A 26737-nucleotide genomic window follows, 5' to 3' on the forward strand; every position below is an offset into this window, starting at 1 on the left:
GCATCGAGGAATTTCAAAGTCCCTCCTGCGGAGTGTGCAGCTTCCTGTGGCCCGTAGTCCGGGTAAAAGGATGCAACAGGAAAGGCCCACCAGGAAAGACCCACCAGCTTGTATTGGAAGCACTGTCCTCTTGGATCAACGGGACGGATCTGGTGCCTGGAGATGCGATCTAAACGCTTCCGGCTTCCGATTCCGAACGCTCTTCAAAAATGCAATGCTAGTCTAAGGATGTTTCTCATCTTCCGATGTCGTTTTGTTGTTGCAGTTTAATCCACCATGGCTACCATCCGATCGTTTGGATCGTTATTGATTCTTTTATGCGTTCTGACACTTGCCGCCGCGACCAGTATTCCCCTCGTGGATTACGATGTCATCATCGTCGGCGGGGGTCCCGCTGGCCTCAGCGCGCTGAGCAGCCTATCCCGTGTCCGGAGAACGGCATTGATGATTGACTCTGGGAAATACCGCAACCTGTTGACGAGACGGGTACACGATGTCATAGGAAATGATGGTGGGTGATTAACTAATGCACAGCACTTCTCCATCACTCTCACATACATGTGTTCAACGCAGTTCCGCTTTTGTTGATGGTTTTACAGGGGTTGTTCCGTCGTTCTTTCGTCACAAAGCGCGCGAACTCATTAAGAGATATCCAACGCCAGAAATGAAAAATGGGACCGTTTTGGAGATTATTTCCGTGCAAAATTCCAGTGACGAACTGCCACATTTTAAGGTAGAGATCGATCTGGGCAGTGAAGGGAAGCCTTCCCTGGTCACTAAAACGGCACGAAAAATAATCCTTGCCACAGGCATAGAGGACATTCTCCCAGATACCCCTGGTATAAGCGAAGCTTGGAGCCGGGGGATTTATTGGTGCCCCTGGTGTGACGGGTTTGAGCACCGCGACCAGCCCCTGGGTATGCTAGGCGATGTGGCAAACATCTTCGATAATGTAATGCATATCGCAACGATAAACCATGATGTGATTGCTTTCACGAACGGCACCCAGTTTCCAGCAAATGAGGCCGATGAGCTCGAAAGATTTTATGGCATCAAACACAACTACTCCCCGATCAAAAACATCACCCGTGCCCAAGACGGTGCGGATCATTTCGATGCTGGGAGTAAGTCCGAGTTTGACATTTTCACAGTCCATTTCGAAGGTGACGCTCTACCTGTGAATCGGTCTGCATTCTTCACGGCCTTCGCCTCCAAGCAACGCTCTGATCTACCATACAAACTGGGGTTGAAAATGGTGAATGGGAAGATTGACAATAATTTCAAGGGAATGGCCACCAGCATGTTGGGAGTATATGCGGTCGGGGACTGTAATAACGACGACAGCACCAATGTTGTACACGCAATGTTTAGCGGGAAGCGAGCCGCAATTGAAATACATCGTAAGTGTGATCTACTCTGTTTTCCTCGTTCGCTTTACCGTTCTGACTTATACCACTCATCTTTTCTGATTTCACTTCATCAGTTCTCTTGGAACGTGAAAATGCGACAGCTATGGGCATGAGTTTGGGCCAGCGATCTCAACCCCTGACCATCCGCGAACTCGAGGAGCGAGCTGATGGGGAAATTGGAAACGAGTTGGAAAGTTTGTGGCAGGCTAGAACCGGATACTGATGGCGGTATCATTGACGACTTTGAAGACCACATGAAGCAACGAACTGAAAACAAAACAGGACGTGAATGGCGGCATTCGCGATGTTAACCTGACCTTTTTGAAACACAGCACTCGATTAGATAAATGTTGATACCCTATTCTTGGAGTTATTTTGGGTGTATCTGGGAATGAATGGTGCCCTTGAATAAAAATGATAAACGCCCTTTGCCCATCAAGATTGCTTCTCTGCTGTATCTCAAACCATCTCACCAAAATCCGCGATGGCATGGATTTGAAGGTATATATATTTGTAACACGCAAACGGTACTTCCGCCTTGGGTAGGGAATCGACTCAAAGCGCCCTGCTGGATCGACAACTGAAAGGTGCTCATCATGTACCAAATGTAGCAGGGGGGGATTGCGAAAATGCAGAATCTTATTTATAATGTAAGGTCGCGGCCCATTCATATATTGGGTAATAGGAGATCTCCACCGTAATCCATAATCCTTCCGTCTATAAACCGTCTTCCAGTTAGTTCCAGGGCGATGTGCCCTACACACGGAACACTGCGCTGTTTATAGCTAAAATGGGTCGAGTCCTGGAGAGCGCTATATACTAAGAAGTTGGCACGTTGCACTGACATTTCTCGCTGTGAGCATTTTGGTTTGCTTCATGAAAAAGTTCCCAAGCCGTTCCCTAGCAGTGATCCATATATGGATGATCACGCAAAGAGCATTGTCTCGTTCGGCCCTGGGATACAATGCATATGACACTGAAGAGAGGCAAGACGTCGACCCTGTGGAAGCAGAATTTGTTTCCTTCAGGAAAGGTATTTCCATCTTTCTCTTTTTGAAACGAAAGCTAGAGCAAAAATAAATTTAAAAAAAATTATGTCGAGCTTACGAGAGGATGTTAGGCACCAGAATTCGAGGAATTGATTGACTTTATCCTGTCTGCGCCGACAAATTCTTAGCGAGATTTTTGACGTTAGATAACATATAGTTATTCGACTTCGTTCTTCGCAATGTTTTCAAGAAGAACACGAAAACGCAACCAAGGGGTTCATCGGAATGCGGCTTCAGGGTCGAAAGAACTCTCGCTAGACCCAGGAATCGAAGCGCTGCTTGGATTTTGTTGCAGCCCGCAGCAGATTATCCGGGTTGAGTCCTAGGACTGGCGCGGAATATTGTGAAATTCTAAATACTGGAGCTCAAGCTTGACAGCCCCGAATTGATTCGGAAATAATCTCCCATGGGAATGCGCCGACCTTGGGATTACAATTGAGTTGGTAATCATTTGCTGAGTTGGGTTCGCCCCAGGGGCTTGCCCGCAAAGTGCCAGCATGAGATGCTATTCTTGGTGTAGAAAAGCCCTTATGGCGCCGATCAGAAACTGGCCGTTCAGGGTTCGTTTTGACCACGGTTGCTGTTCCCCGAAAAGCTGACACTGGGTCAGGGCTACGTTTGAATTTTACGAGGGTGTGAGGAGTCTGAGAAATATCTTGATCTTAGCCTAGCGCCTGAAAAGGGTAGGCTCCCAATGCCCTCTTGAAGCTTTCCTGTAGTTTTTTTTTTTTTTTTTTTTTTTTTTTTTTTTTTTTTTTTTGGTGGGAGATGAAAATATTGCTTTCTTTTTTCTTTGTCCTCTTTTTTTTTCTTCCCTTTTTTTTTTTGTGTGTGTGTGTGTGTGTATGAGAGCCATCACAAATACATAGTTACCATTGAATTTTAAGCACGCGACGAATGTGAGTAACCGCGAACTAGGGAACATAAAACATAGTTTGGTCAACCTGTGGTTAAAGGGGTTTAGTCAGTGCAGGGGCCGCCGCCAGTCGCGGAGGCTGACCTCGTTTCCGACCTTGGGATATCTGCTTTCGACACGAGGGCTTGTTGAAATAGTTCCTACATTAGTCCGCCAAGCTGCCAATAATGATCGCAGCCAACCACGGATAGTCTGTTCCTGGCTCCTGAGGCTGAAGCAAAAAGAGGAAAAACTGATCCAGCTTGATATCTTCGCCAATGGCGAAGCTATCTCCGCAAAGAGGGAGACCCCGAGGCGGCCCTACTGAACGGCCAGCATGCTGATCAGTGACGATCAGGATGTCTCCGACAGCCTGGCATCAAGGTCCCGCAGTCGAGGCCGCAAATTCCCTGCCTCTGTTTTCTCACATCCGTGTGAATAAGTGTAAGGCTGACAAGGCCAAATATATTAAAGGATACTCCTCCATCCTTTCATGTTCAGATCTGAGCAAGATGCATCTGCTCTGTATTTGACAACTTGGACGAACAATCCCCGGCCCAAGTGCATGTCGGCCATTGGAAGCAGCCACCACTGATTCTCGCATCTTCGGGGGCCAACACATGGGCGCTGGAAAAGAATGAAATATACATACCTTGGGGACAGCCGACAGCAACTTTTGGCGGCAAGATCACATCCTGCCAATGACGCATCGTCGGCTTCGTCAAAGCGAAATTCACAAGAATGGCCGTTGCCCGGCTTACCATTCCGAAAGAAAGACAAAGATGATCCGAGACGAGGGTCAGAGGAGACAGAGTTGATGCACAGAGAAAGGTAGGTCTGCCACAACGGGTAATACCCACTGCGCGATTGCATATTATGGCATGCAGAGAGACTGATTGAAAGAATAACTTAATGAAGAACCGATGTTTCATCAGGATCCACCGCCTCTCAATCCAACTCCTTATATTCCGACGTGAAAACGGCCTATGATGGCAGGCAAATTTCCAATGAGCCTGAAGCAAGAACTGTCAACGCCCATCATAGAAGAGCGTGGATCAGGGGAGCTTTGCTATCTACTTACCTTGCCTGCGTTGTTCTGCTTGTCAATATCATCATCACCCTTCTTGCTACCATAAGGGCGTACGGGAAATACGGGAGCGTGGAATTCATATCCGTACCAGTATATCAAGGAAAATGTTCGGTTTCGAGAAACTGGGCTACGGGGCTACACTTCTTAATCAACTGTTTAAGTGCGGTGACACTTGCCACCAGTAGCTATTGCATGCAATGCCTAAGTTCGCCATCCCGAGCGGATACTGATCGCGCACATAATCAAGGGACGTGGCTCGAAATCGGAACGGCCAGTGTCAGCAACTTCCGTTTTGTTGGGTACAAACGACTGGGCCTCTGGCTAGTATTGCTGCTTTCTTCACTACCAATTCACATTATGTTAGTGCCTTCAATATCCAATGCCATTGATTGCATATTCTCACTGGATCATCCAGATATAACTCCGTCATATTCGCCTCCACTGCCGTGCATCAATACAAAGTCTTAGTAGCCCCCAACGTAGGCGATTACAGCCTTGTGGCTAGCGAATGTGTTAGGTCTGCCCTGAACCTCACGAAATCCGATTTTCTCCAATCCATGACTCATGACTCTTTTGAACGCCTTTCACCGAAGGAATGCATCGACACATTCGCTGTTGACTACCTACCAGGTAGTGGCACTCTTGTGATCCTGACGGACGACTTGAGCCATGATAATGTCACTGTCTGGGATTCTGGCACTGGTAGCGGTCCAAGAAGGGCGATGAAAAAAGGGAAAAAAGACTACGACTGGATGTGTCGCGGCCAGCAGGGGTTGGATGAGTGTAACGGCGATCAGATTGACCCTGCAAACTGGAAGGTGACAGCTTCGCCTTTGGAAGTTAAGCGGCTGAATATAACAGCGCCTACTCAGAAGGGAACAGTAACCTTCAATAAGGATACGTATGCGGAGGTGTCACCGTGCTACAGTAAACCGCTGACCGCACCTGATACACTCTGCCGAGATATGGAAATGCTTTATCGTTATATTTCAGAGAATCAAGATATTGGCGCTGTTAGCCGTTTCCTTCGCGATCCCCAGAATTGGGCCAACAGCTCGTGGGCTGATGCAGTTACCGTTGAAAGTATTTCTGAATGCGCATATTCAAATGAAAATGAGCCGGCCAAAACGGAGACTTTTAAAGCGGCAGGTTGCCTCAGCGAGAAAATTCCAGAAAATTGCGAACTCAGGTTCAGTTTCCCAGTCGCCATCGCCGTGCTTGGGCTCAATATTGTCAATGTCGTCTGCATGTTCATAACAGCCCATGATGCCAGGGACGATGTGCTACTGACTATAGGAGACGCAATATCGTCATTTCTAAGTCAGCCTGATCCAAATAGCCGGGGACGATGTCTTTCGTCCAAATCAAACGTGTATACCAGAGCATTTACAACCTCTTCAGAGACGCGTTATTCTCAGGTCAATATTCCAAAACGTCTGTCTAGGCCCAGAAGATGGTTTCATTCGGTAAATTCGTTCCATTGGTACATAGTAGTTGCACTGTAAGTCCTACCCTTCTTGGAAATGCCGGGCTATTATTTTGTTATTAACCAGCCGAATTGATTAGGTACTTTGCCAGCCTCGCCGCTGCTATCTATTTGCATCGAATCGAATTCGGCTCCGGATATGGTGAAGGGAAACTCCCTGGGTTTTCGGCCGACTCCGCCAAAGCCGGCTCAGCCATCTCGATCTTTTCGCTCAAGTCCAGCCGCTCGAAAGATATCATGTCATTAATGATTCTTGCAAACACTCCTCAGCTTGTGATCTCGATTTCGTATTTCCTTTACAACAATATTCTAACGTCCATGCTCCTCGCTGCCGAATACAACGGCTATGCTCTACATCGTAACTATCTCCGGGTCACCAAGCCACAAGGGAAGCAAAGGTCAGAATTCTATATTAGTCTTCCATACAAATACGGCCTGCCATTGATTGCTGTATTTGTTGTCCTGCATTGGTTGGCATCACAATCTTTGTTTTTTGCGCAGGAAATTCCATATTACTTCGACGGGCGGTTGGCCGACAAATACATAATGAGTTCGTTGGGCTTCTCCCCAATTCCTATGATAATCGCCGTGACGCTTGGAAGTCTTATGCTCGTAGCAGTATCTGCGTTGAGCATGAGACGTTTCGGCTCCAGGATGCCTCTCGCCGGTAATTGCAGTGCTGGAATTAGCGCAGCCTGCCATCCACCAGAGAATGATACGGATGCCGCATATGAGCCTGTTAAGTGGGGCGAGGTAGTAACAGCTACGCTACAAGAGTTTAGAAACTTGAGCGCAAACGGCGGCGAAGATGACGCTCGTTCTACACTGAGCCGGGCTAGTACGGCGACGCAGAGCCGTGGCTCTAAGTCAACATCAGTTCGCGTATCGCATGCGATGACGGCATTATCGTTGGAATCTGCCGGTGTTGCGCATTGCAGTTTTACTTCTCATGATGTCGTGACGCCTTCCCCGCGCCGACTGTATTCTAATATGCATTCATTGTGCTTGATAATGATATCGATTCTCTTGGGGCGAATTTGTTTCCTTTTAATTGTTGGAAAAATGTACAGTAAGGGTTATGATCGTTGGGGCCTGGGTTGGCTCCAGTTAGCACAAGTTAATGAAATGAATTGAACATAAGCACTTCTGGCAATGTGTTACAAAACCATGTTACAATCCAACTGGAGAATAGACCAAAAGAATTTGAAAATTTAAAAAAGTGGTATGGAGACGTTTCCTGATAGTGGAGAACCACACTCACTATTCGTTCCGATTCACTCGCTCTAGGATATTATAGAAATATCTTCCAGTCTGTTCCTCAACACTAGATGATTGATTAACACATTCTTCAGCTCCTCTCGGGCCTTTCATGCGACTCCCTGATCCACCTCCTTCACGGCCAAGGACTGCCGTTGAAGACAAAGACAATGGAATGGACACAGCCTTAACCCTTTCTTCTGCATACCCTTTCTCCCTACCCCAGAAACACGCATTACGCATCAAGGAGACCATCTCCGCTCCTTGGCGTGCCAGGATAGTTTCTCCATCCGCTTCCAGCGTGCGTTTACGGGAGGGTCGTGGACGGCGAGGAGGAAGCATAGTCGGTGATGCAAAGCAAGAGGCTTTTTCTTCCGTAAGAGGATCACTGCCAAATTCACCACTCACTCCGACTTTCTTGAATACATCGCCAGCTCTGGAGCTCAAAGCATTACGAGCTCCATTCCCAGATTGAGAAGAAATTTCACCTTGCGCTTTTCCTTTTGGTCTCAGTTCCCGCACCAACTCTGGGACCGACTCAAAAGGAAGATTGCTATGCACGAATATCTGCATATGTGGTAAGTTAGGTTTGCCATCCCAGGGTCCTAAAGATTTTACGCCGGGCCTATCATTATATTCAAGGCTGTACGGTGGCCATCGAGATAAGGCCTTTCTACGCCGGGTTGGCTTCTCAGAATCGGAAGAATCAGAATCCAGATCCAGTTTGGGAGGGGGGATCAGATCTAGATCCAAATCTTGGAAAGATCGGGTAAAGTCTGGGCCACTGATTATGTCCTTCGGGGGGATTTTGAGTACGGGAATAGAATAGTCTCCACCAGTGTGATAGGTGGGAATAGTCTCCGGCGTATTTTTTCCAGCAGAACGAAGAAACAGAGCAGGGGAAGCAAAGGAGTCAAAGTAATTGACAGGATTGCGGAATAGAGCACTCCGGGCTTCGAGAAGTGGGACGAGATCTGGTGGCGATGATGGGATCTTTTTCTTCCGTCCACGCTTCTTTGGGTTATGATCTACTGCTGTTGTTGTCTTTTCTCCATGATCATTATCATTGCTATGTATCTCATCGGCTGCGAAAGTTTCCTCAGGTACAAGATCGGATTTCAAGCAATAATCATCCAAGCCGGTCCAATCGCATATCGGCTCGTGCGCAGCTACGGCAGTAACAGATCGTGACTCAGTGAGCGCGAGCATTACTGCCAACGAACCCCCAATGTGCTTTCCAAATACACATAGCCGCTTCGGTTTCAGATGCTCAAAAATCCAGTCAAACCCTGCCAGTGTATCGTGTACGGGGCCTGGGTAGTAATAACGCTTTTGCTCCCCATTTTCTTCCACCTGTCCGAGCCGATAGTTCACTGTCACAACAGTCGATAATGTGCTAGAAGACAGGGCATGCTGCGGTGACGGAGACGGATCCGAGTACGCGGAATTCTTGGTATCATTTCTGAAGCCTGTTGTGGTGTCCAGTTTGTCGTTTGGAAACAGAGGCCCTGGAGGCAGGTAGAGGATAACATTTGTTCGCCGGAAGGCGTGTCGCGTAATAGGTTGTAGAATGCTGTTATACTGGCCAATTAGCCAAGGAGGATTAGGAACGAATTACAGAAGCAGCACGAAGGGCAGGAAGAAGAGGCAACAGAGAGCACGAAGTGTACTTTAGGGAGATATTTCCAGAGCTTCCAATTGGGATTTGGACATTGGTTTCATGGAAGTCGGCGAGCGAGACAAGTTGCGAAAGGCGGGTGGAGGAGGAGAATTTCCGGTAAGAGATACCACATATGGTCAAGTATATTCCATGGCTAGAGCGTAGTGACACTAGGAGTGCTGAAACCGGCGCGAATTGAGAGCGCATGGCACCCTGAGATTAATCTCTATGATTGTTGTGTCTGGACAGGAGCTGGAACAACGGTTCTGAGTTATGACGGCATCACTGTAAGAAGGTGCTTGCCCTAACCCCAATCAGGGCTCGTTCTCAAGAGGCAAACATCAATGAGACACATACATTACAGCACTGAGTAGCATGGAAAAGAAGAATATTCGTAATGAATAGAAATTAAGCAAAATAATTTATGATTGAACGACCAATACTGCCTCAGTACACTATCTAAACTTCGCTAGAGCGTAAGCTTCACTACACACTTTCCAGAAGCATGTAGCAGAAAAAAGAGAGATAGGTCAATAACTTGATATATCACAGAGCTAGTTAGAAGCCAGTTATTTCAATCATTCCACGGCAGGATCGTCGCAATCACGCCGCACTTCGATATGTTCTTGCCATGGTTTCGGCTTCACGATACTAACGGTTAAGTCGCGATCCTTGGAACAAACGCGAAGTCCCACTACACATACAGCATTCCATGGCGGCTTAACGCTGTACTCGCCGTCATTGCTGTCATCGTCGTCCTTCTCATGTTCCTCACTGTCGCTTTCAGATTCTTCGGTCGGTGACATATCAATTTCAGAATCAAATTCAAAAACGGATCCTGAATCGGTGTCGCTATCTGTCTCCAACTTTTGGGATATTTGAGGAAGAGATTCAGTATTTTCTTCTGGCATTCCGGGGTGTTCATTTCTCTGCTTTTCGTTTTCCGTCCCTTTCGCAAGCTTGGAGGTAGTGGACATCTCGATTTCCCTTTTTTCCTTGTCACTTGCGTTCTCTGAATCTGCGTGGGATTCGATATTTTCCTCATCTTCTCTCTCCATGTCCTCACCCTTCTGTACTTCTTTCACCTTCGCATCCTCTGTTGACGGCTTCAGGTCCTCGCCTTTCATTTTATTGTCTTCCTCTGCTCTGACTTCCTTTCCTTGGTTTGGCACCTCTGAGGATTCCATATCTTTGTCATTGTTTTCCGTGGCTTTTCCCTCAAGTTTTCCATTTGCATCTCCCGTTAGGGGTGTAAGGCCTTCATTTTTATTCTCCAGATTTACAGCCTTTGGAGTTTCCGCCGCCTCCTCACCTCCCTCCCGATTGCTCCCATCAGTACGTTCCGCATCACTTTCCACCACTTGTCCTACTTTTTTCCCACCCTCTTTCAGCTTCTTGTCGTTTTTAGCCTGTAGCTTGGTTTCCCTCTGCTCCGTTGCCCGCGCAGCTCTTTTTGCCTTCCTGTTTTCTCTGGCGGCAATTTTTTTGTCCCTTTTCCATCTTTTTTTCAACTGAGCTTCCGCACGATCCCTCTCCTTTTTCTTTAACGCCGCCTTCTTCTCTTTCTCTCTTCTCTTCCTTTCCGCTTCCTCTTCCTCAGACTCCAGTTCCACTCCCTTCGCATGAGCCAAATCGTACGAGTGTCCGATTTGAACAAGCTTCTCGCGTTGTTTGCTAGCTTTTTCTCTGATAACATCTTCTGGTGGAGGATCGCTAAATTGCGTAGCCTTTACTCGTACGAAAACAGTGTATGTTCCGGGCTCCAAAGTGATATCGGTGCTTACAGAGCGGGTCATGTAAATGTTATTTTGATTGCGGATGACATAGTCCTCTTCGCCTTCTTTCTCAAGACGGAATTGCAGATGGAATTTGTACTGGCCTTCCAGTCCCTTGAAATAACGTTCGTCAAGCTACTCGACAAATTAGCTTAGTATTTGAGCTTGCAGGGGAAACATTGAACCGCGTACCTGTGATAACACAATTACTACTGGACCCTCCTTAGCTACTTTGATTACGAATTTTGTTTTGTGATATTCAAGTGCCCAGGGCACATGGAGGCTGGTCCACTTCTGCGCTACCGTCCAACCCTCTCCAAAAAGACGAGTCCGATCGATATGTTCATATTTAAGAAGAAAGTCTTCGTAAGAAATCCAGAATATCTACCACACATTAGTTGGTATGAATACGAGAGGCAATAGCCTGCTGTGGGAGCTCATTGGAAAGTAGGACATGGGACTTACTCCGTCATTTCCAAATTTATGTTGCAAAATATTCATCCATTCAGGTGTCCATTGTTCAGAGCCATCGCTCCAGGGCCCTGACCATTCCTTATGACCCCAAGGATTTCTGTAGGATAATTTAGTTCCGCATTTGGTAAGTTTCCTGAGAAAGACATTATGACATACCTAAGACGCAACAGTCTTTTCCCATTGATTTCCTTCGCATCCATGACCGAATATGCGTGACATTCATGTATACCAGACCTCTCCTTAGAGCCATAGTATTGAGGGTACAGCCAACTACCATACAGACCAGTGGCACATCCGAAGACGAATTTCTTGTTGACGTTCATGAGATCCTCGTTCCAAAATCTTTCTTTGTCAAGGATATCCCGAGCCATAATTTCAGAAGTGACGCCTCCGGTAAGGTCTTCAACCGCTTCTCTAGCCATGGAGCTCAATAATTGTAATGAAGTTTTGACTAACGTAAAATAAAATGCATCGCACTCACCCAACAAACCCGCCTTCGATACTTGAATAATCACCATGCGCTTTTGCGTAGGCCTTTTCCAGCAATGGCAACCATGTCTCGTTGTCGTCGCTGCATTGAGCAAAATATAATGCCCTTGAACCAGTTTGCCAGGTCTTTCGGTAGTTCAGCTCCGTGTCAGCGCGACCAATATCATCCCAGACTTCCCTTTCCCATGCCGCATCTTCATAATCCGGGGCTCGGAGGTAGAGCTTATCGTCGATGATTGTATGTCGCCACTCGCCGTCTAATAAATGGTGTTAGAACACGGATGTCTACGCAAAATAAAAAGTATATATGTCCACACAGAAAACTGGTACGGATACAACATGCCTCTGTAAAAGACAAACCCGTATACGCCAACTTTCTCATTCCGAGCAACGCAGACTCTATCGATTAGGCCTGGCATATTCCCCAGAGTGCATAGCGCAGCCATAAGCCAACAGTCGCCATCATTTCCCTGACGAACATCACTCGCAGTGGCATTATTTACGTAGAACTCTGGTTTCTCGAAAATGTCCTATAAAAGAAGTAAATAAATGGTAGATACACTTTTGTAGAAGTTAATGATGACGAAGGGCATGGAAAAAAAAAAAAATTAAAAAAAATCCTTACCGTAACCCGCTTCACACCTTTCGGCTTCATCTCCGAATTCACACCCTGGAGTCCATCAAGGAAATTTCGCTGACCAGACTTGAGATCCCTTTCAATGTCGAAATGAGGGTCCGTATACTTCTGGTTAATGCGCAAACACTGTTTCACAATACGGTCCACCGCGTGTTCGCATTCGCGTTTGGCACGATCGTACGAATCAAGGGCAGCTTCACCGTGGGCAATATTCGAAATAGGCTGTGAAGCAGTCTTGCCCGGTCGGTACGGCAAAGCCTTCAATACCCTTCCCGGGTACTTTGAATTAAAGGACTTCCAAAACGTATCGACCAATTTCTGTGGCACATCATCCTTCCACGTACTCGGAACAGCAGAAACTATCGAACCGGTTCTCGACGACTCACTTTCTCCATCCATGACAGCTCTGTGAGCAGCCTGTGCGACTATCTCGGGGAAACGTGCAAACTCAAGGGTCCCCTGGAAATGCTGACTGTTGGCCAGCGTATTTGATCTTGCTCGCAAATAACGACATTGTGAGCGAGGCCACGGGCTTTTGTACCTTGTCAGGGAATAACTGGTGAGCTGTGAAGCAGACCACTGCAGGCCTCCAGCCCCAAGCCTTGCATTGCGAGGTCGCAGCCCCCACCAGTGGCTTTGATATCCGTTCCAGTGTCGAGCTAAAAGACACTTGGCGGCTGAGTTTTATTGGTCCTGGCGCAGTGGCTTATTATTTTGGTATGAGAACATGCCTTGCAGGACAGCTGGCTGGGACTCCAGAGCCGAGCTGGCAGAATGCTGCATACGTAGCTCTGAGTGGTTCGTTGGACGCCAATATGATCAGGTTTGCACGCTCGACAGCCAGGGTTTGAAATAAAATTTTAGGGCTGAATGAGCACTCAGAATCTCCTCCTGAGTCCGGAAGATTCCTTTGAGCTTGTCCAATATATTACCGTTTAGCTTGATCCTGCAAGGACTGTTTGTAGTCTAACCTCAGCTAGTTAGTTGCTGCATAGTGGATACGAAGAACCATTCGTAAATCGACTGCAAATCCTATCCGCTTATCCTCTGCCTAGGAAGGCTTAGATGTTTGCAAAACTGGCTAGTCTTCGGGATTACGGCGTTCGACTCATTAATTAAGTTAGATGCTGGTACCTACCTAATTCTCACAACAGCTCCCCATATTCTGGAAAGCTGGCCATCAAGCTGGTGCGGATAGAACGTTGTGAGGCAGCGATTTAGCCGGGATAAATTAAGCAACCTTAACACAGTTCAAAAACGGTTTTATGCAGGCGGAATGAGGTTCCCGTGCATAGGATCCCATTAGACTCCTGTCGTTGCCCAGGTGATGGAGATGTTATGCGAGTTTATGCGAGAGGTCCCTGATGGCATTCGATCTCAGAATTGCGGTGCAGTAGCAGTTGTCAATGAGTTACATTCAGTGGGTAAAGAGCAATCGAACGCCTTGCTCGTCCGATGCAGGAGACCATAATATACCCGTTATCCCCAATTGGCTGAGGTCCCTCTTCCTTCCTCTCATATCCCATTCATCAATGAAGGCACTCCCAATCGTGGGATCTTCATATGTATGTATCAGGCTTTAATATTGGAGATTCGGGAACAAGGGTAAGTTGAAATATTTCTTATCACAGAAAAATAGTTCTTATAAGGTTGAAGGTATCATGCAGGGAGAAAGGGAAGGGAAGGAAGGAGGAAGGAGGAAAGAAACGGGGATTTATTACAATTAAGGAAATTTATCTAAGCAAGAACGATTATTTTCTAGACAAAAAACATCTCAGTCTGACTCTCGTCGTAAAATGAAACGGGGGGAAGAAAAGTAGATGAATACGCGCCTCGGAATTCTGAACAGAGCTACACAATGTAAAAAGGAAAAAAAGAAAATGTCTCCATAGGTCGGGGAGCGGCCGAGTTAAACATAACAGAAAATTAAATGAAGAAACAAGAACACGTAAGGGGAAGATGAGGCTGTGATGTTTGTGAATGAGAGAGGGGGGGAAAATAGTGTGGGGAGAAAAACAAGGGAAAGGACAAAAAGAAAAACGTTGCTAATGACATCATTATTCATGGATATGGCTGCAATCTTTCTCGGCCCGAATAGGCAGAGCTACCAGCTTGGAAGTATGGGTGCATGCAGGCTTGCTTCGCCGATATACGTCGTGCAGGGTCATATTCGAGCATAGCATCTAGAAGATCAAGACCGTTACGTTCCAGGCCGGGAACCAGCTTTCGAGTGTCTTCACGCTTCCATTTAGGAAATGAGGCTTTGAAGTCGGGGAATGAAGTGACACCGGGCCAGGTATTCTCATCCGGGGTTCCGAGGAGTCTAGATTTTTCGTGCGTGTCAGGTTGAACTGGGGAAGGCTGAAAGGGAGTAAAACAACTAGGTAGCAAAGCTGAAATAGACTTACTTGAAGATCTTGAAAATTTCATCAATCTCAGAATCTCCGGGGAATAACGGCTTGCGGGTGCACATTTCTGCAAAAATAGCGCCGACGGACCACATGTCGACACCAGTGGAATATTGACGGCCGCCTAATAGGATTTCCGGTGCACGATACCAGAGCGTGACAACCTCGAAAAACACTTAGCAATGGGTTTTGCATCCGAGTACAAGAAACACTTACCTCGTGGGTGTATGTGCGCAACGGGACACCGAAAGCTCGAGCCAAGCCGAAATCCGCCAACTTGAGATTACCCTCACGATCAATTAAGAGATTTTGAGGCTTCAGATCGCGATGGAGGACTCGATGGCTGTGGCAATACCGTATACCTTCGACGAGTTGAGCCATGAACTTTTTGACCATCGCCTCTCCCAGGCCCAGTCGATTCATATCGAGTGTCGACCCGTCGGGCAGCGCTTTGCCACGACCACCCTCGCTGACGGGAAGTGCCTCCATATACTTCTTTAAGTCGAGGTCCAGGAATTCGAAGACCAGATACAGCTTGTGGCCGTCAGCGTGAACAATGTTGAGGAGTCTAACAATATTGGGATCGTGCATTTCCTTCAGGAGAGAGATTTCGCGAATGGCGGTGCTGGGGACGCCCTCATCCTCAGCCTCAAGTCGAATCTTCTTCAGCGCAACAATTCGATTGGGATGCGTGAGATCTCGAGCTTTATAGACCACACCGTACGTCCCTGGATATATGATGTTACCCATCAGTAAAACCATTCACCACCACTGCTGCCGAAGGGTCTTGGGCAGACTAGAGATGGTACGAGCCTCAAGCTTACCCTCTCCAATCTTCTCAATTTTCTGATAATTCTCCATGATTGAAGATTTATATCCTATGGTATGTCTCACACAAGCGCTATTAGTATACTCCTTTCAGTCAAGAAAGGCTAGATAGAGCTGCGCGAGGGTTGCGTGGAGCAGCAAAGCGAGAGTAAGAGGCTCTATATGATAAGTAACGACGGGCTGAGTACGTCGTGCTGGAGTGGCTAGTACATGTACAAACACACTTAGGAAAACGCCAGAAGTATCCTGGGTTCTATGTCATTGTCGAGGAATTGGTGTTGTCAGAATATCTTTCCCCGCAATGTTGGCGTGGTTGGTGGTGCGGTCAGCGGAGGGGAAACAGCAGTAAATTTTTTGCGGTTTCTCTGGTTTCTGGAGTTTACATTTCCCCCAAACAAACACCGCGACTGGTTCCAAGGTTTGATCAGCACGCGCCTCACCGCCCAGACAGCAGCAGCCACTCACGGTGCGACATCGGACGGCAGAATACGCCTGGACAGTGGGGCAGATTTTTTCTACCTTCAACGACAAACCCTTTTTGAAAGAATCCGGGCTTAAACTGACTTGTTCAACACGTCGCAATGGTGGAAATCACACGGCTTAATGCCCATGAAAAACCACCCGCTGTTCTCCGTCAGTTGTATAAGCAATACCGCGGACTCAAACTCTCAGAGATTGACTCGCACCCTCTGATTCTAGACCCCCAGCGACAGTCTAACAATAGCTTTGACAATGGATTTCAGAGTGAGGGACATGTGCCTTGCCAGTCCATTTCGTCAGCGTTGGACCAGTCGCTACAATGTCAGATATACAAGGACGAATTGAAAGACATTCCTGTCTACACACATCAGGCAATTCCAGGTGAGACACTCTCAACTCCGTGTCAATAGGATGCAGCTACTGATATTGCTCATTGGCAACACTTTCCCAGGCCTACGTATTATCCCATCCCTTTTGCCTCCTGCTGTGCAGATTGAATTATTGTCTCGCATCTTCCACCGTGATCTATCAAACGAAAACCACAAGACCAATATCCATCTCCATTACCACATGTCATATCCTAGTGTACCTAAAACTCCCTTCACCGACACTGCAACATTCCAGGACGGTTGTAATTCTTCCTCGCAGAAGAGGGCTTCATTTTTCCAAGATAACCCGGCTCGAGAACTAGTCCCAAAGGACCCCTCAGTTCATCCGCCGTTGTCAATAGCATCATTTCTGGAGAAAAAGCTGCGCTGGATAACACTTGGAGGGCAATACAATTGGACGGACAAAGTGTATCCTGTTGAAATACCCCCTCAATTCCCAGCAGATATAGCCAGCCTGCTGCGCAACATCTTCCCCGAAACAAAACCGGAGGCTGCCATAGTAAATCTTTATTCTCCTGGCGATACCCTGAGCGTCCATAGGGATGTAAGCGAAGAGTGCGACACCGGCTTAATAAGTATTAGTTTTGGATGTGATGGTCTTTTTATGGTGGGCCACTTGGATGGTACTGGTTGTGAAATTATCCGACTGCGCTCGGGCGATGCTGTCTATATGTCTGGTCAGGCAAGGTTTGCTTGGCATGCAGTACCCAAAATCATTCCGTCAACTTGTCCGGAATGGCTGGCAGACTGGCCCGGCAATGCTGCTCAGTTCGAGCAATGGCGAGGTTGGATGTCGAACAAAAGAATCAATATTAACGTGAGACAGATGAAGGATGCTGTGGGCTGACTCATATCCTGTATTGCTCAGCAAGATTGCTCGTTGTTGTGCTGTACGACCAAATATTGATATATACACCCAGCCAAGTTTTATCGTTTTCAAATTGGCCATAGTGTATACAAAACGATTAACACTACTCCATCTTCCGGATCGGTCGCTTCATCTCCCCAGGTCAGCCCTCAAACCTAGTTCCTCGCACGTCAAGCAAGCGCCGAAGGCCGCTCACCAAGCTTTCCTCCCAAAAGGTCTTCAAAACGGCCTACTAGATATTCCAATCCAGCGTTAGAGTGTACTCCTCCTTCTGCGTCTGATGTGGTGAGTTGAAATTCTAGCTGGACAGCGAAGAATTTGGACATGATATGATAGTGCATTGATTTTGGTTAACACTTAGAGACGGTTGCTGTGAGAGGAATTACTGCGAGACTACTGCACTCGCACTGACCTAACCTGAGGATTCTGACATAGGGACAGTGATGAGCGCTATAGCTTTTCCATCAACCCATCTATTCAGAATTTTATTAGATGAAAATAGTGATTGCTTGTGACCATCGGCTGCTACGATATCGCATTTGGCAAGTCAAAAATCAAAACATTTGCATACATGTAATTCTAGTAATCACCTCCTCTCAACCACTCATAGCAAAAGCTCCTTCACGGCTAGTCTTCGTTCTAGTAACCAACACAGAGTGTTCCTTCAAAATTCGGAGGAAGGGCATCTACTTATCAGGCTCTCACCTAGATTCACGGTCTTCTGTGGGTTGCTCTAGGATTTACCGGACTCCTCCAGCTAAGTATCTACAACATATTACTGAATATATTCAGCGCATTCTAAACTAGCCGACATTCACCCAGTATTCTTATCCCAAAATTTTGGGGTATTCTTTGTTTCGACTCAGGAACTCAGCAGAGAGGGGCCTAAGGACAATTCATTTCCGCAATGCACAGAGCTTTTTCAAGTTCATTTCCAATCAGCACTTCAGTTTCTAAAAAAGTATTTTTGCTCAAACAACATCCATGCCCTATTTGTACTTATCATTATGAAATTGGCTTGTTTCCCATTAAGCAAGTCGTGACTCTTCCGAGATGATGAATATCGGTTCGCCACGCGTCAAAGGCATTGCACGAGTAGCATAAATAGTACAATTGTGAAGCTATTTTCAAGGGGATTCGAAATCCCACCCTCTTCCAATCGAGCAAAGATCAAGTCGTTATCAAAATTCTAAAGGGATGGATGAGGGAAGGGCCTATGATGAGCAGCTACCAAGCTGCATTCATTATTTGATTGAGTGGAGAGTTACTCTCAATAATCAGATTGCGGCAAAATACACTAAGACTTTGTGCATATTGGGAATGTTTCTTGAAACAAAAGCCTGATAATATTCTCCATTGGAAAATATTTCGCAACCGGAGGATACCACTATTGTTGTATCAGTAAATGATTGGTCTCAAAGCGGTTTGAAAATACTGATATTGATTGGACAGCTATTGAGAAACAGCTCCTCGTGTGGGGCAATTTGTTTTGACTCGGCAAGAGGCTAAGGATTAATATTTCTGTCAACTATATAGAGGATAGTGACCTAACTACAGCAAGAAAGGGAGACAAGAGAGGTGCTTCATCTGCAACACAGAGAATGCATACTAAAAGAGAGGCTCAGATGGATGCTGAGTACACTTCTGAGGGCCCTTCAGCTTGGCAAAACGTGTATAGGATGATGCATTGTCCCGGACTACCATGCCAACACCAAGGACAGTACTGCTGGCAAGACCCAGTGGGGAAAAAGCACTACAAACTCAGGACTCGCCATCTGACAAACCTTGACAAGTACGTGGAGCAAGGCAGTATCCTAGAGACGCATGAAGATATCCCTGATATGCTCCGAGAGCAACTGTATGCGGAGGAGCAGCAGCGATTTGAAAGACAACAAAGGGGTGGCAACCATACCACAGGCAGAGCGATATGTCCCCAATAAATATTAATGTCCTGCCAGATCAATTGTCTACAGCAAGTGTTCATGCCGCACTTCCAACTTCACATAGCCCCCCTGCTGGCTCTATCGTTATTCCCGGACTCCTTGATACAGGAGTGGAGCAATATACCAGCTGGCAGCAATCACGGGTGAGCAATGAACTGCTGAAGGAAGATATTAAAAAGGCATGTCATATAGCCTTAGCAAATGGTCTTGATCTTAAACAGATCTACGAGGACAGGGACCCGGACTTTTTTGTTAAACATGGTGTGAAAATTGGTGTTGCACGCCGGTTCGTCGGTGACATCAGTGATTGGGTCAGACAATGTGATGAGGCACACTGATATACATATATATATAACTGTTCAGAATGAATTTTTAATGCTGCAAGGGGGCTCGTTACTCCAAGCTGCATGGTTCTCACATTGTCATGGTTTTCCCATTATGTTATTAATTGCATTTGATAAACATGCTAAATTGTTTAACATAAGTTTTGTTCTGGAATGGACTTCAGTGTTATCTTGTTAAATATTCTCCCATTCATCTTGGCCAACACAGCATATTACCTGACAGTTTTTGGCACTAGTCAAGTTGTCAACGAAGCATCCATTATGGAAAGGGGGAGGCATATTTTAGAATAACCAAAAAATCTCCACTAGGTATCCTGTTCGCAAATACCAGCGCGCGCAATCCCCTTTGCTGATCGAATCACTCCTCAGGCAGTTTGATCTCCGTTTCGTCTGGCACATGGCCGAAAGCCACTTCAATCTCAAACGTCGCTTCAGCTGGCCAGATAGCACGCCCGGTTCCTCTGGAAACTGTGGCATCAGGTTTCTCAAGAGAGTGCGATGCTTCGCGAATCTCCCAGTCCTGTCTCGAGTTGACATAGCCATGACTAGCGACGTGTGTACCCTTCTCTGACATTTCTCCATCCTTGAAGCACAGTGTCAAGTGCTCCCCCTTGGGGTCCTTTTGGTATTTGCCCCCGATCGTGGTCGTTCCATGTATACCTGATCTGACGGTTTAATGGTGATTAGCTCCCCATCCGAAAATTGCACGGTGCTAATTTACTTACCGAATAAGGATGGCTGTTGGATATATCTTTTGGTCTCTTGCAGTTTGGTATGCGATGGCGATGTATTGTCTAACTTTTGTAGCGCTCTGCGGCCGTTGCAGGAAGAAAAATTTGACCAAGTTCAAGGTTGACATGATAGTAAGACAACAAACTTGCAGCGGATAGTAATTATTAAATTATACTGCCTCCAGCTAGAGTATGATGGAAGAATTGTGCTGAGTCCACTGCTGCAGCGAGGCGAGCAGCTGTATAAATACAGAGATGTCTCTCAACGCGATCATGACCCAAACCATGCTTGCTCAGCCTTCACTTCCATTTCCCTGCTGCTGCCCGGGTATTGATTGGCTCTCATCCTCCATCCTGCAGTCGGGGGCCTCGCCATGAAAAGTGATAAAACCCTTGTGGGTGTAGAAGATGCGCGTTATCCCCGCGAATGCCGCCAAATTGACAATCAACCATGGGTGTGTTTGTGCCAATGGGATTGATGTATTCAGGATCAAAAAGGAAGAATATTGCGAGGTGTCATCTCAAACTGTCGGCAGGATGCACGGACCCCGACGTGCTGCAGAGCTGGTGAGTTAACTCCGCTTGCCCCGCTCTACCAAATATAAGGCTTCTGATTGGCCAGTTTAACACCTACTAACCGACATGCCTTGCTAAAACATTGGCGTGAAAACACCTTCCATTCCTGGCACTCATTTGCATTGTTTCCGTTTCACCCTCTTCGAGTTTCCACTCTGTTTGGACCCTCTACCCATCATCGCTTGCCGATGACTATGGCCAGTTGCGCGCGCGTTGCAAATGCGTTTCAGTGCCGCTGCCGACAGATTCGATTTTTCACCCCAACCAAAAATATGCCCACCATTATGGAACCAAGCAAAGTCAAGTATGCGTATGTCGAGGAAGGTGTCGAGCGCCTGGACTACTATGTCCGTGGCGGGTACCATCCAGTAAAGATAGGTGACGAGTTCCAGGAAGGCCGCTATGTCATTGCCCATAAACTTGGATTTGGACGATCTGCCACTACCTGGCTGGCTGAAGACAAAGTAATGAAAAAACTTGTCGCCCTCAAAATTTCCACTGCAGAATCAGTTGAGCGCACTCACGAGGAACAAATTCTTTTACGACTGGCCAAGTCTCGATCAGTGTTGCCCGGAAAAGCCATAATCCAGACATTGCTCGATTCGTTTACCTTCTCTGGGCCGAATGGGACGCATCGGTGCTTGGTTACGGATGCTGCAAGGGTCAGCATTCATGTTGCAAAGGACATGGCTTATCACCGCCTTCTCCAGCTTGAAGCCGCCAGAGCCATTGCATCCCAATTGATATTGGCACTGCAATTTGTACATGCTCAGGGGGTTGTCCACGGCGGTATGTTTTGGTGCTATGACATACCTGAACTAGCTTATGGAGTCTAAACTAGATGGCACAGATCTTCACGCTGGGAATATTCTCCTTCATCTACCGCCAAATATTCGGAGCATGACCCGTGAACAGCTGTACATGAATGTTGGAAGGCCTGACGAGGAGCCTGTTGTTCGTGCGGACGGCTTACCCCTTGATAATGGGGTTCCTTTGAAGGTCGTTTTCCCTGCGTTGCTGGGGCTTGGAAGTGATGAGATCAAGTTGGCCGATTCTTCCATTCTACTTACAGACTTTGGAGAAGCTTTTGATCCTCAAAGAACACAGCGATTCACTGCACATGCACCAGTCCCCTTATCGCCACCGGAATCTCGATTTGCGGATGAACCGCTTTCTTTCCCATCAGATATCTGGACGCTTGGGTGTGTGATCTGGGACCTTTTTGGATCTAGTCCACCATTTGAAGCTTTCCCCGGCTCGCAGGATGACATTACTGTCGAGCATGTTGAGACATTTGGTAAACTCCCAGATCAATGGTGGAGCAAGTGGGAGACCCGCGGCAACTGGTTTGATGAAAATGGTCATAAAAACGTCAAGGAGAGCCTGCGGCAGTATTACGGCAACACTAGCCGGAGCTGGACCCAGCGGTTTGCGGAGATAAATATCTCACGGAAGAGCAAGAAGCTCGAGGCCTTTGACGCTGAAGAGAAAAAATCATTTCATGACATGATGCGATCTATGTTAGTCCTTAAGCCGAGTGAAAGGGCTAGCATAGACGATGTGGTGAGGTGTGAGTGGATGCAGCGATGGGGTCTACCTGAGTGTCAGAGAATGCAAAGTGCTTTGAGAGACTGATGCTTTGCCGCCAGTCTTGCTGATTGAAATTGTTGCTGCGATGTGTGCGGAGGATTGTGAGAGCAGTCTTGCCTAGATGAGCCCTTGGGTATAGGCCTTTGTCCGAATGCGGAAGTCTGCCATCACATAAGTAGAGAAGAAGCAAGCACAGCTAAGATATTTATACATTTTATAATCATGAATATGGGCCAGCGCCCTTGCCCCCGCTGCCCTCCCAAAAGAAAAACTGGGAATGAACTTGTGCTCATTGCAAAAAGAAATATGAAATAGTACATGTTGAACATGCTCCACAAACTCTTCATCTTGTTGCATTTGGCATTGGGGATGTGGCACACTAGGCTCTATTTATTCCCAACAGAATGGCGGACCCGATCGGTACTCTTGTGCACGTTAGGCCATTTTCCACAATGCTGCAAAAGTTGTTCAATGAAATCCTCAAAGATTGAAGCATCTGTCAAGCCTTGAGAGATGTGGGAAAAGACAACACCATCCTGAGCATATGCTGGCAATATTTGATACTGTTGGCTCCGGTGAAATTGGGATACTTGAACTGATATCACACTGAGAGGAGACCAGTCTGTCATTCAAAAACCTATACATTTATCACATTCAGACTCGTCAATACCAGGGGCAGGCTGCCCTTAGCACCCCCCTCAGGGGGTGGGCAAACGAACCTCTTGAGTCCCAGGGGATGAAAGGCACCATTAATTGCTCCAAAGGGTTGAAAAGCTCAGGCACAACATTCTATAGGAGGAGCTTCATGGAACATGCAGCTGGGCAGAACGGAGCAGAAGTGCGAAGTCATATTAATATCATTGGTAGATATCATTAGCAGGTGTCGTTGCTAGATAGATATCATCGCTGGATATCATCGCTGGATATCATTCAATCAGGTCAGTAGATAGATAGGCACATAGTCAGTCAGCTAGTAAGCTAGTATTGACAGATAGATGGGTAGCTAGATGGGGATGTTTATTCTTATAGAGAATGATTGAATGTTGAGCAGAAGATTGATTGATAGATAGAGATGTAGATGGATAGCTAGCTATCTAGCGGGCATTCTATATTTCATGGACAATTTATCGGATATCGCACAGGTCAGTAGGTAGGTAGACAGATGGCAGATAATTCAGAGGTAAGAATAGAGAGTATCTGAGCCAATTGGGGTGCAGAGCACCCCGGGAACAGATGGCATCACAGTGCGCCTGCTCGAAGCTTGCTGGCAGTATACAGCCCTCTTCATTCAGCAGCTGTGCAACTGCTGTCTGTAGCTGTGATATTTCCCACAGGTCTGAAAGTTGACAGAGATGATAATGATTTTCGAGATAGATAAGAGAGATAGAAGCTCAGTTCACTTCTGAAGATCTATTATTCTTCTTTCTATCATTTCATGATCAAAAATCTCCACTTTTACTTATGTAGTGGAGAACTTATCTTCAACACTAGACTGCAATAGTGTTGCGCAACTAACGCTGTGTTGGGATGGTGAAGTGTGCATTTGTAATGTGTGCTTGGAGTTGAGGCTTAAAACCTTGGCAAAACCAAAACCGCGGATGTTAAACCGCGCCGAAAGTTTTTCCGGCCCATATTCACACCACCACACCCACAGGGATATATATCACTATGAGCACAACCATTTAACAAATGGTTACGTTGGCTTTTTGCTATGGATAACCTAGTGGCCATAGTGCTATCTTATCACAGCTGAACAAAAGCATCAACTTTTGAAGTGATAAATTTATCCTCCCCTCATGGCTACCCATCGAAACCCATATCGGCGAGCCGATTTCGAAATATGGTGAAATCGGATGGCCTAGAACTTCTTAGCGATCTACGCGACTTCAACCCAGTATGTCTGAGGATCTAGCGTTGGCCGTTCACAGCTAGCAAAGAACTTGCTTTCTCTGTCAGGCATATCATTCTATACGAGATGATGTCCGCGAGCATTTCTAACACCGATTGCGAACGAGTAGTTGCACTCCTCACTGAGGTCAGCGTCGACACCTCTGTGCCGCGAACCTGCGAAACGGACCTTGACCCCATTCAAGATCGGCTCTCGAAGGTTTTAGATGCCCTCGCAAGTCTCCTGGTATCGCGCCCAACGAAAGAAGTGATTGCTGTCGGTCTGCAGACAGGGTCCGGTAGTAATTTATGCTACACTCTTACTCTCGCTTCCAATGAGTCAGTAACTCGGACGACAGTTGCCCACTGTCGCAGAATCATGAAACATCTCAAGCAGCTGGGGCTAGAATTTTATAAGCTGCGGAAGAATACTTGTCATCAAACTGCTCTTAAGGACATGGAAGGTGAACGAGCGGATTCCTCTGATATGGACGAAACAAAATTCCCGGAAAGCCTTCGATTGATGGTGGATTCCTTCAAAGCGGATCTCTACAAATTTTCAATGCCAAAGTTCCGACAACGCTTAAACAAGAAATGTGGTCTGACTACGCGTGGAGCTGCGTTCCACAGTTATGTGACGGAAATACCGGACAGGTGTTGTCCTATTGTTCGCGGTCTTAAAGACATCAACCCCATTCTTTCCTGGTTGACAAAGATCCTCCAACAATTCCATTGGGAAATACCCGAAAATAAACGGGATATTTTTTTGGAGGGAATGGATCGAATTAGTGACATCGTACGCGAGGTGTTGGAAACTAGCAATTGGAAGGTTAAGCTTGCGAATGTCGCTTCAGCACCTCGTATGCTACTGGTCTCCCCTCATTGAGATTTACAGTGCTAATCTACATTTGGCAGCATTTCCTCTCGAAAGATTCCTGAGAAAGATATCTTCCATTCCAAACGCGATTGAGACCCTCATAAAGTGCGCCTATTCGCCGAGGTTATATCATCGTTTTCTCTTTGGACAGGAGCTGGAAGTGAAATCTTTGCGCAATCAGCCTCGGAATATCAAGCTACCTCCTTCGAACCAGTGGATGGAAATATCGAAGCAAGTTTTAGCGAATTCCGCCACCGACCGTTCGCTGCAGGACGAGGAGAACGAGGAGAACGGCAAAGAGGCGAATCTCCCGGGGCATTCACTTTCTCTCAAGTTGAGTGGAATGGACATTGTTCGTGCCCCAGTGCACTGCGAGTGTGTCTTAGCCTTGAAATTTCTCGGCGAAAATCTCACTGTCCGTTCCGTCCAATACATTGGAGTTTCAAAGCTCTCCTGTATTAGTTGTTGGGTGTTCCTAAAGGCGCTACGTGACAATGGGATTGCGTTCTACACAAAAGGTTCTCATTCAAAGGCTTATTTCCCATGGAAATTCCCTGATCTGGAAATGAATTGGGCAATGGTCCCTAATGAATCACAAACGCGTATCACTATGTCATTTTTTAATACTATGTCTCAGATTTATGCGCAGCGCTTGCATGAGCAGGAAATGATGAGAAAGTTGTCTGACAACACCACCGGGAGCGGTTCTGGAACGCGGCGTGCCTGGAGATTCACCATGGAAGATTTCAGGCGCTAACAATGCAGACCCAGGTAGGATTCTATTAGGCCACTAGGGCAAAAGAGCTCAATCACCACCAGCGCCGTGGTGGTATAGAGGGTACGAATCACCCAATCCAATCCCCCCAACAGATTCTAGGCCAAGTTTTCTCCGATACGTTCAACTCATGTGACATATTTCCCTCCACAGGTACCTTTCTTAAAATTTCAGTGTGCGTTATCAGGTTGACCGACATAGATCTGTATTGTCGGTGATGGAATGAGGTGCAAATTTCATGGAGCTCATAACCATCCAAGTCGACTACCCGTCATCGTCTTCGTGGCGTAGTTGACTGCCGAAAGCCAGTAGTAAAACGTTTCCAGGTCCAGCTAATCATAGAGTGTGTTCAGATGAACTTTTTCCCCAAGCCCGTTGTGTAACTTGGATCGGAGCATTAAGGAGAACCTGGGGTGCCCAACCTTGAAGTTGATCAAGGATATGGCCCACAAAATTCTACTTCAACGAACCGAAGATATGTTTCTAGGAAGTCTGAAGAGCTGCGGAACGATTATCTGGTATTACCTGGCCAGGGGCCATGCGGAAGCACTTTGCCTTTTGCATTGCACAATTTTCTTTGACCCTTTGTGGATTGTGTCGAACCGACATTCCACAGTGGAATCCTTCAGCCAAAACGACCCGGTCAAAGGACAGTTTGAAATTAACAATGAGTTGAAATGTGACCGCCTTTACAAACTGCACTGGAGAAAAGAATGCATTTAGTGCATATAGTCTACTCTCATCTGTCAAAGCTGGCCTATACTTGAGATAGCCTCGAATTTCCACTTCCACTTTTTGCCCGGCATCCCTGATGAAGCAA

The 26737-nt window shown here is 46.7% G+C and overlaps 10 protein-coding genes across 10 annotated transcripts; 6 read left to right on the top strand and 4 right to left on the bottom strand.

The window, feature by feature from the left end:
• Nucleotides 1-276: 276 nt before the first annotated feature.
• HCBG_06026 (sulphydryl oxidase Sox) lies at nt 277-1632 on the top strand (the record flags this gene model as incomplete). Its single annotated transcript, XM_045433075.1, has 4 exons — nt 277-511; nt 600-1124; nt 1152-1400; nt 1484-1632. 4 exons carry the CDS (start codon nt 277-279, stop codon nt 1630-1632), a joined length of 1158 nt encoding a protein of 385 aa, XP_045286243.1.
• A 2358-nt stretch (nt 1633-3990) lies between these two features.
• On the top strand, nt 3991-7040 carry HCBG_06027 (uncharacterized protein; the record flags this gene model as incomplete). The annotated part of the gene is made up of 5 exons (XM_045433076.1): nt 3991-4184; nt 4272-4493; nt 4859-5944; nt 6010-6909; nt 7004-7040. 5 exons carry the CDS (start codon nt 3991-3993, stop codon nt 7038-7040), a joined length of 2439 nt encoding a protein of 812 aa, XP_045286244.1.
• Nucleotides 7041-7134: 94 nt separating this feature from the next.
• HCBG_06028 (uncharacterized protein) lies at nt 7135-9075 on the bottom strand (the record flags this gene model as incomplete). The annotated part of the gene is made up of 2 exons (XM_045433077.1): nt 7135-8759; nt 8857-9075. The coding sequence occupies 2 exons, from the start codon at nt 9051-9053 to the stop codon at nt 7190-7192; spliced, it is 1767 nt and encodes a 588-aa protein (XP_045286245.1).
• Nucleotides 9076-9424: 349 nt separating this feature from the next.
• On the bottom strand, nt 9425-12620 carry HCBG_06029 (calpain-9; the record flags this gene model as incomplete). Its single annotated transcript, XM_045433078.1, has 6 exons — nt 9425-10756; nt 11087-11192; nt 11252-11521; nt 11577-11841; nt 12039-12114; nt 12210-12620. 6 exons carry the CDS (start codon nt 12618-12620, stop codon nt 9425-9427), a joined length of 2460 nt encoding a protein of 819 aa, XP_045286246.1.
• Nucleotides 12621-14282: 1662 nt separating this feature from the next.
• HCBG_06030 (cyclin-dependent protein kinase) lies at nt 14283-15788 on the bottom strand (the record flags this gene model as incomplete). Its single annotated transcript, XM_045433079.1, has 4 exons — nt 14283-14544; nt 14630-14793; nt 14846-15357; nt 15454-15788. 4 exons carry the CDS (start codon nt 15488-15490, stop codon nt 14283-14285), a joined length of 975 nt encoding a protein of 324 aa, XP_045286247.1.
• Nucleotides 15789-16038: 250 nt separating this feature from the next.
• HCBG_06031 (oxidoreductase) lies at nt 16039-17450 on the top strand (the record flags this gene model as incomplete). The annotated part of the gene is made up of 3 exons (XM_045433080.1): nt 16039-16318; nt 16389-17143; nt 17247-17450. The coding sequence occupies 3 exons, from the start codon at nt 16039-16041 to the stop codon at nt 17448-17450; spliced, it is 1239 nt and encodes a 412-aa protein (XP_045286248.1).
• A 1369-nt stretch (nt 17451-18819) lies between these two features.
• HCBG_06032 (uncharacterized protein) lies at nt 18820-19475 on the top strand (the record flags this gene model as incomplete). The annotated part of the gene is made up of 2 exons (XM_045433081.1): nt 18820-19093; nt 19153-19475. The coding sequence occupies 2 exons, from the start codon at nt 18820-18822 to the stop codon at nt 19473-19475; spliced, it is 597 nt and encodes a 198-aa protein (XP_045286249.1).
• A 364-nt stretch (nt 19476-19839) lies between these two features.
• On the bottom strand, nt 19840-20340 carry HCBG_06033 (uncharacterized protein; the record flags this gene model as incomplete). The annotated part of the gene is made up of 2 exons (XM_045433082.1): nt 19840-20146; nt 20207-20340. The coding sequence occupies 2 exons, from the start codon at nt 20338-20340 to the stop codon at nt 19840-19842; spliced, it is 441 nt and encodes a 146-aa protein (XP_045286250.1).
• A 642-nt stretch (nt 20341-20982) lies between these two features.
• On the top strand, nt 20983-22761 carry HCBG_06034 (protein kinase; the record flags this gene model as incomplete). Its single annotated transcript, XM_045433083.1, has 3 exons — nt 20983-21577; nt 21630-22358; nt 22694-22761. The coding sequence occupies 3 exons, from the start codon at nt 20983-20985 to the stop codon at nt 22759-22761; spliced, it is 1392 nt and encodes a 463-aa protein (XP_045286251.1).
• Nucleotides 22762-24356: 1595 nt separating this feature from the next.
• HCBG_06035 (uncharacterized protein) lies at nt 24357-25899 on the top strand (the record flags this gene model as incomplete). The annotated part of the gene is made up of 2 exons (XM_045433084.1): nt 24357-25125; nt 25181-25899. 2 exons carry the CDS (start codon nt 24357-24359, stop codon nt 25897-25899), a joined length of 1488 nt encoding a protein of 495 aa, XP_045286252.1.
• Between the last annotated feature and the right edge of the window lie 838 nt (nt 25900-26737).

Source organism: Histoplasma capsulatum (assembly GCF_000150115.1).
Source record: "Histoplasma capsulatum G186AR genomic scaffold supercont2.8, whole genome shotgun sequence".
Classification (NCBI taxonomy): domain Eukaryota; kingdom Fungi; phylum Ascomycota; class Eurotiomycetes; order Onygenales; family Ajellomycetaceae; genus Histoplasma; species Histoplasma capsulatum.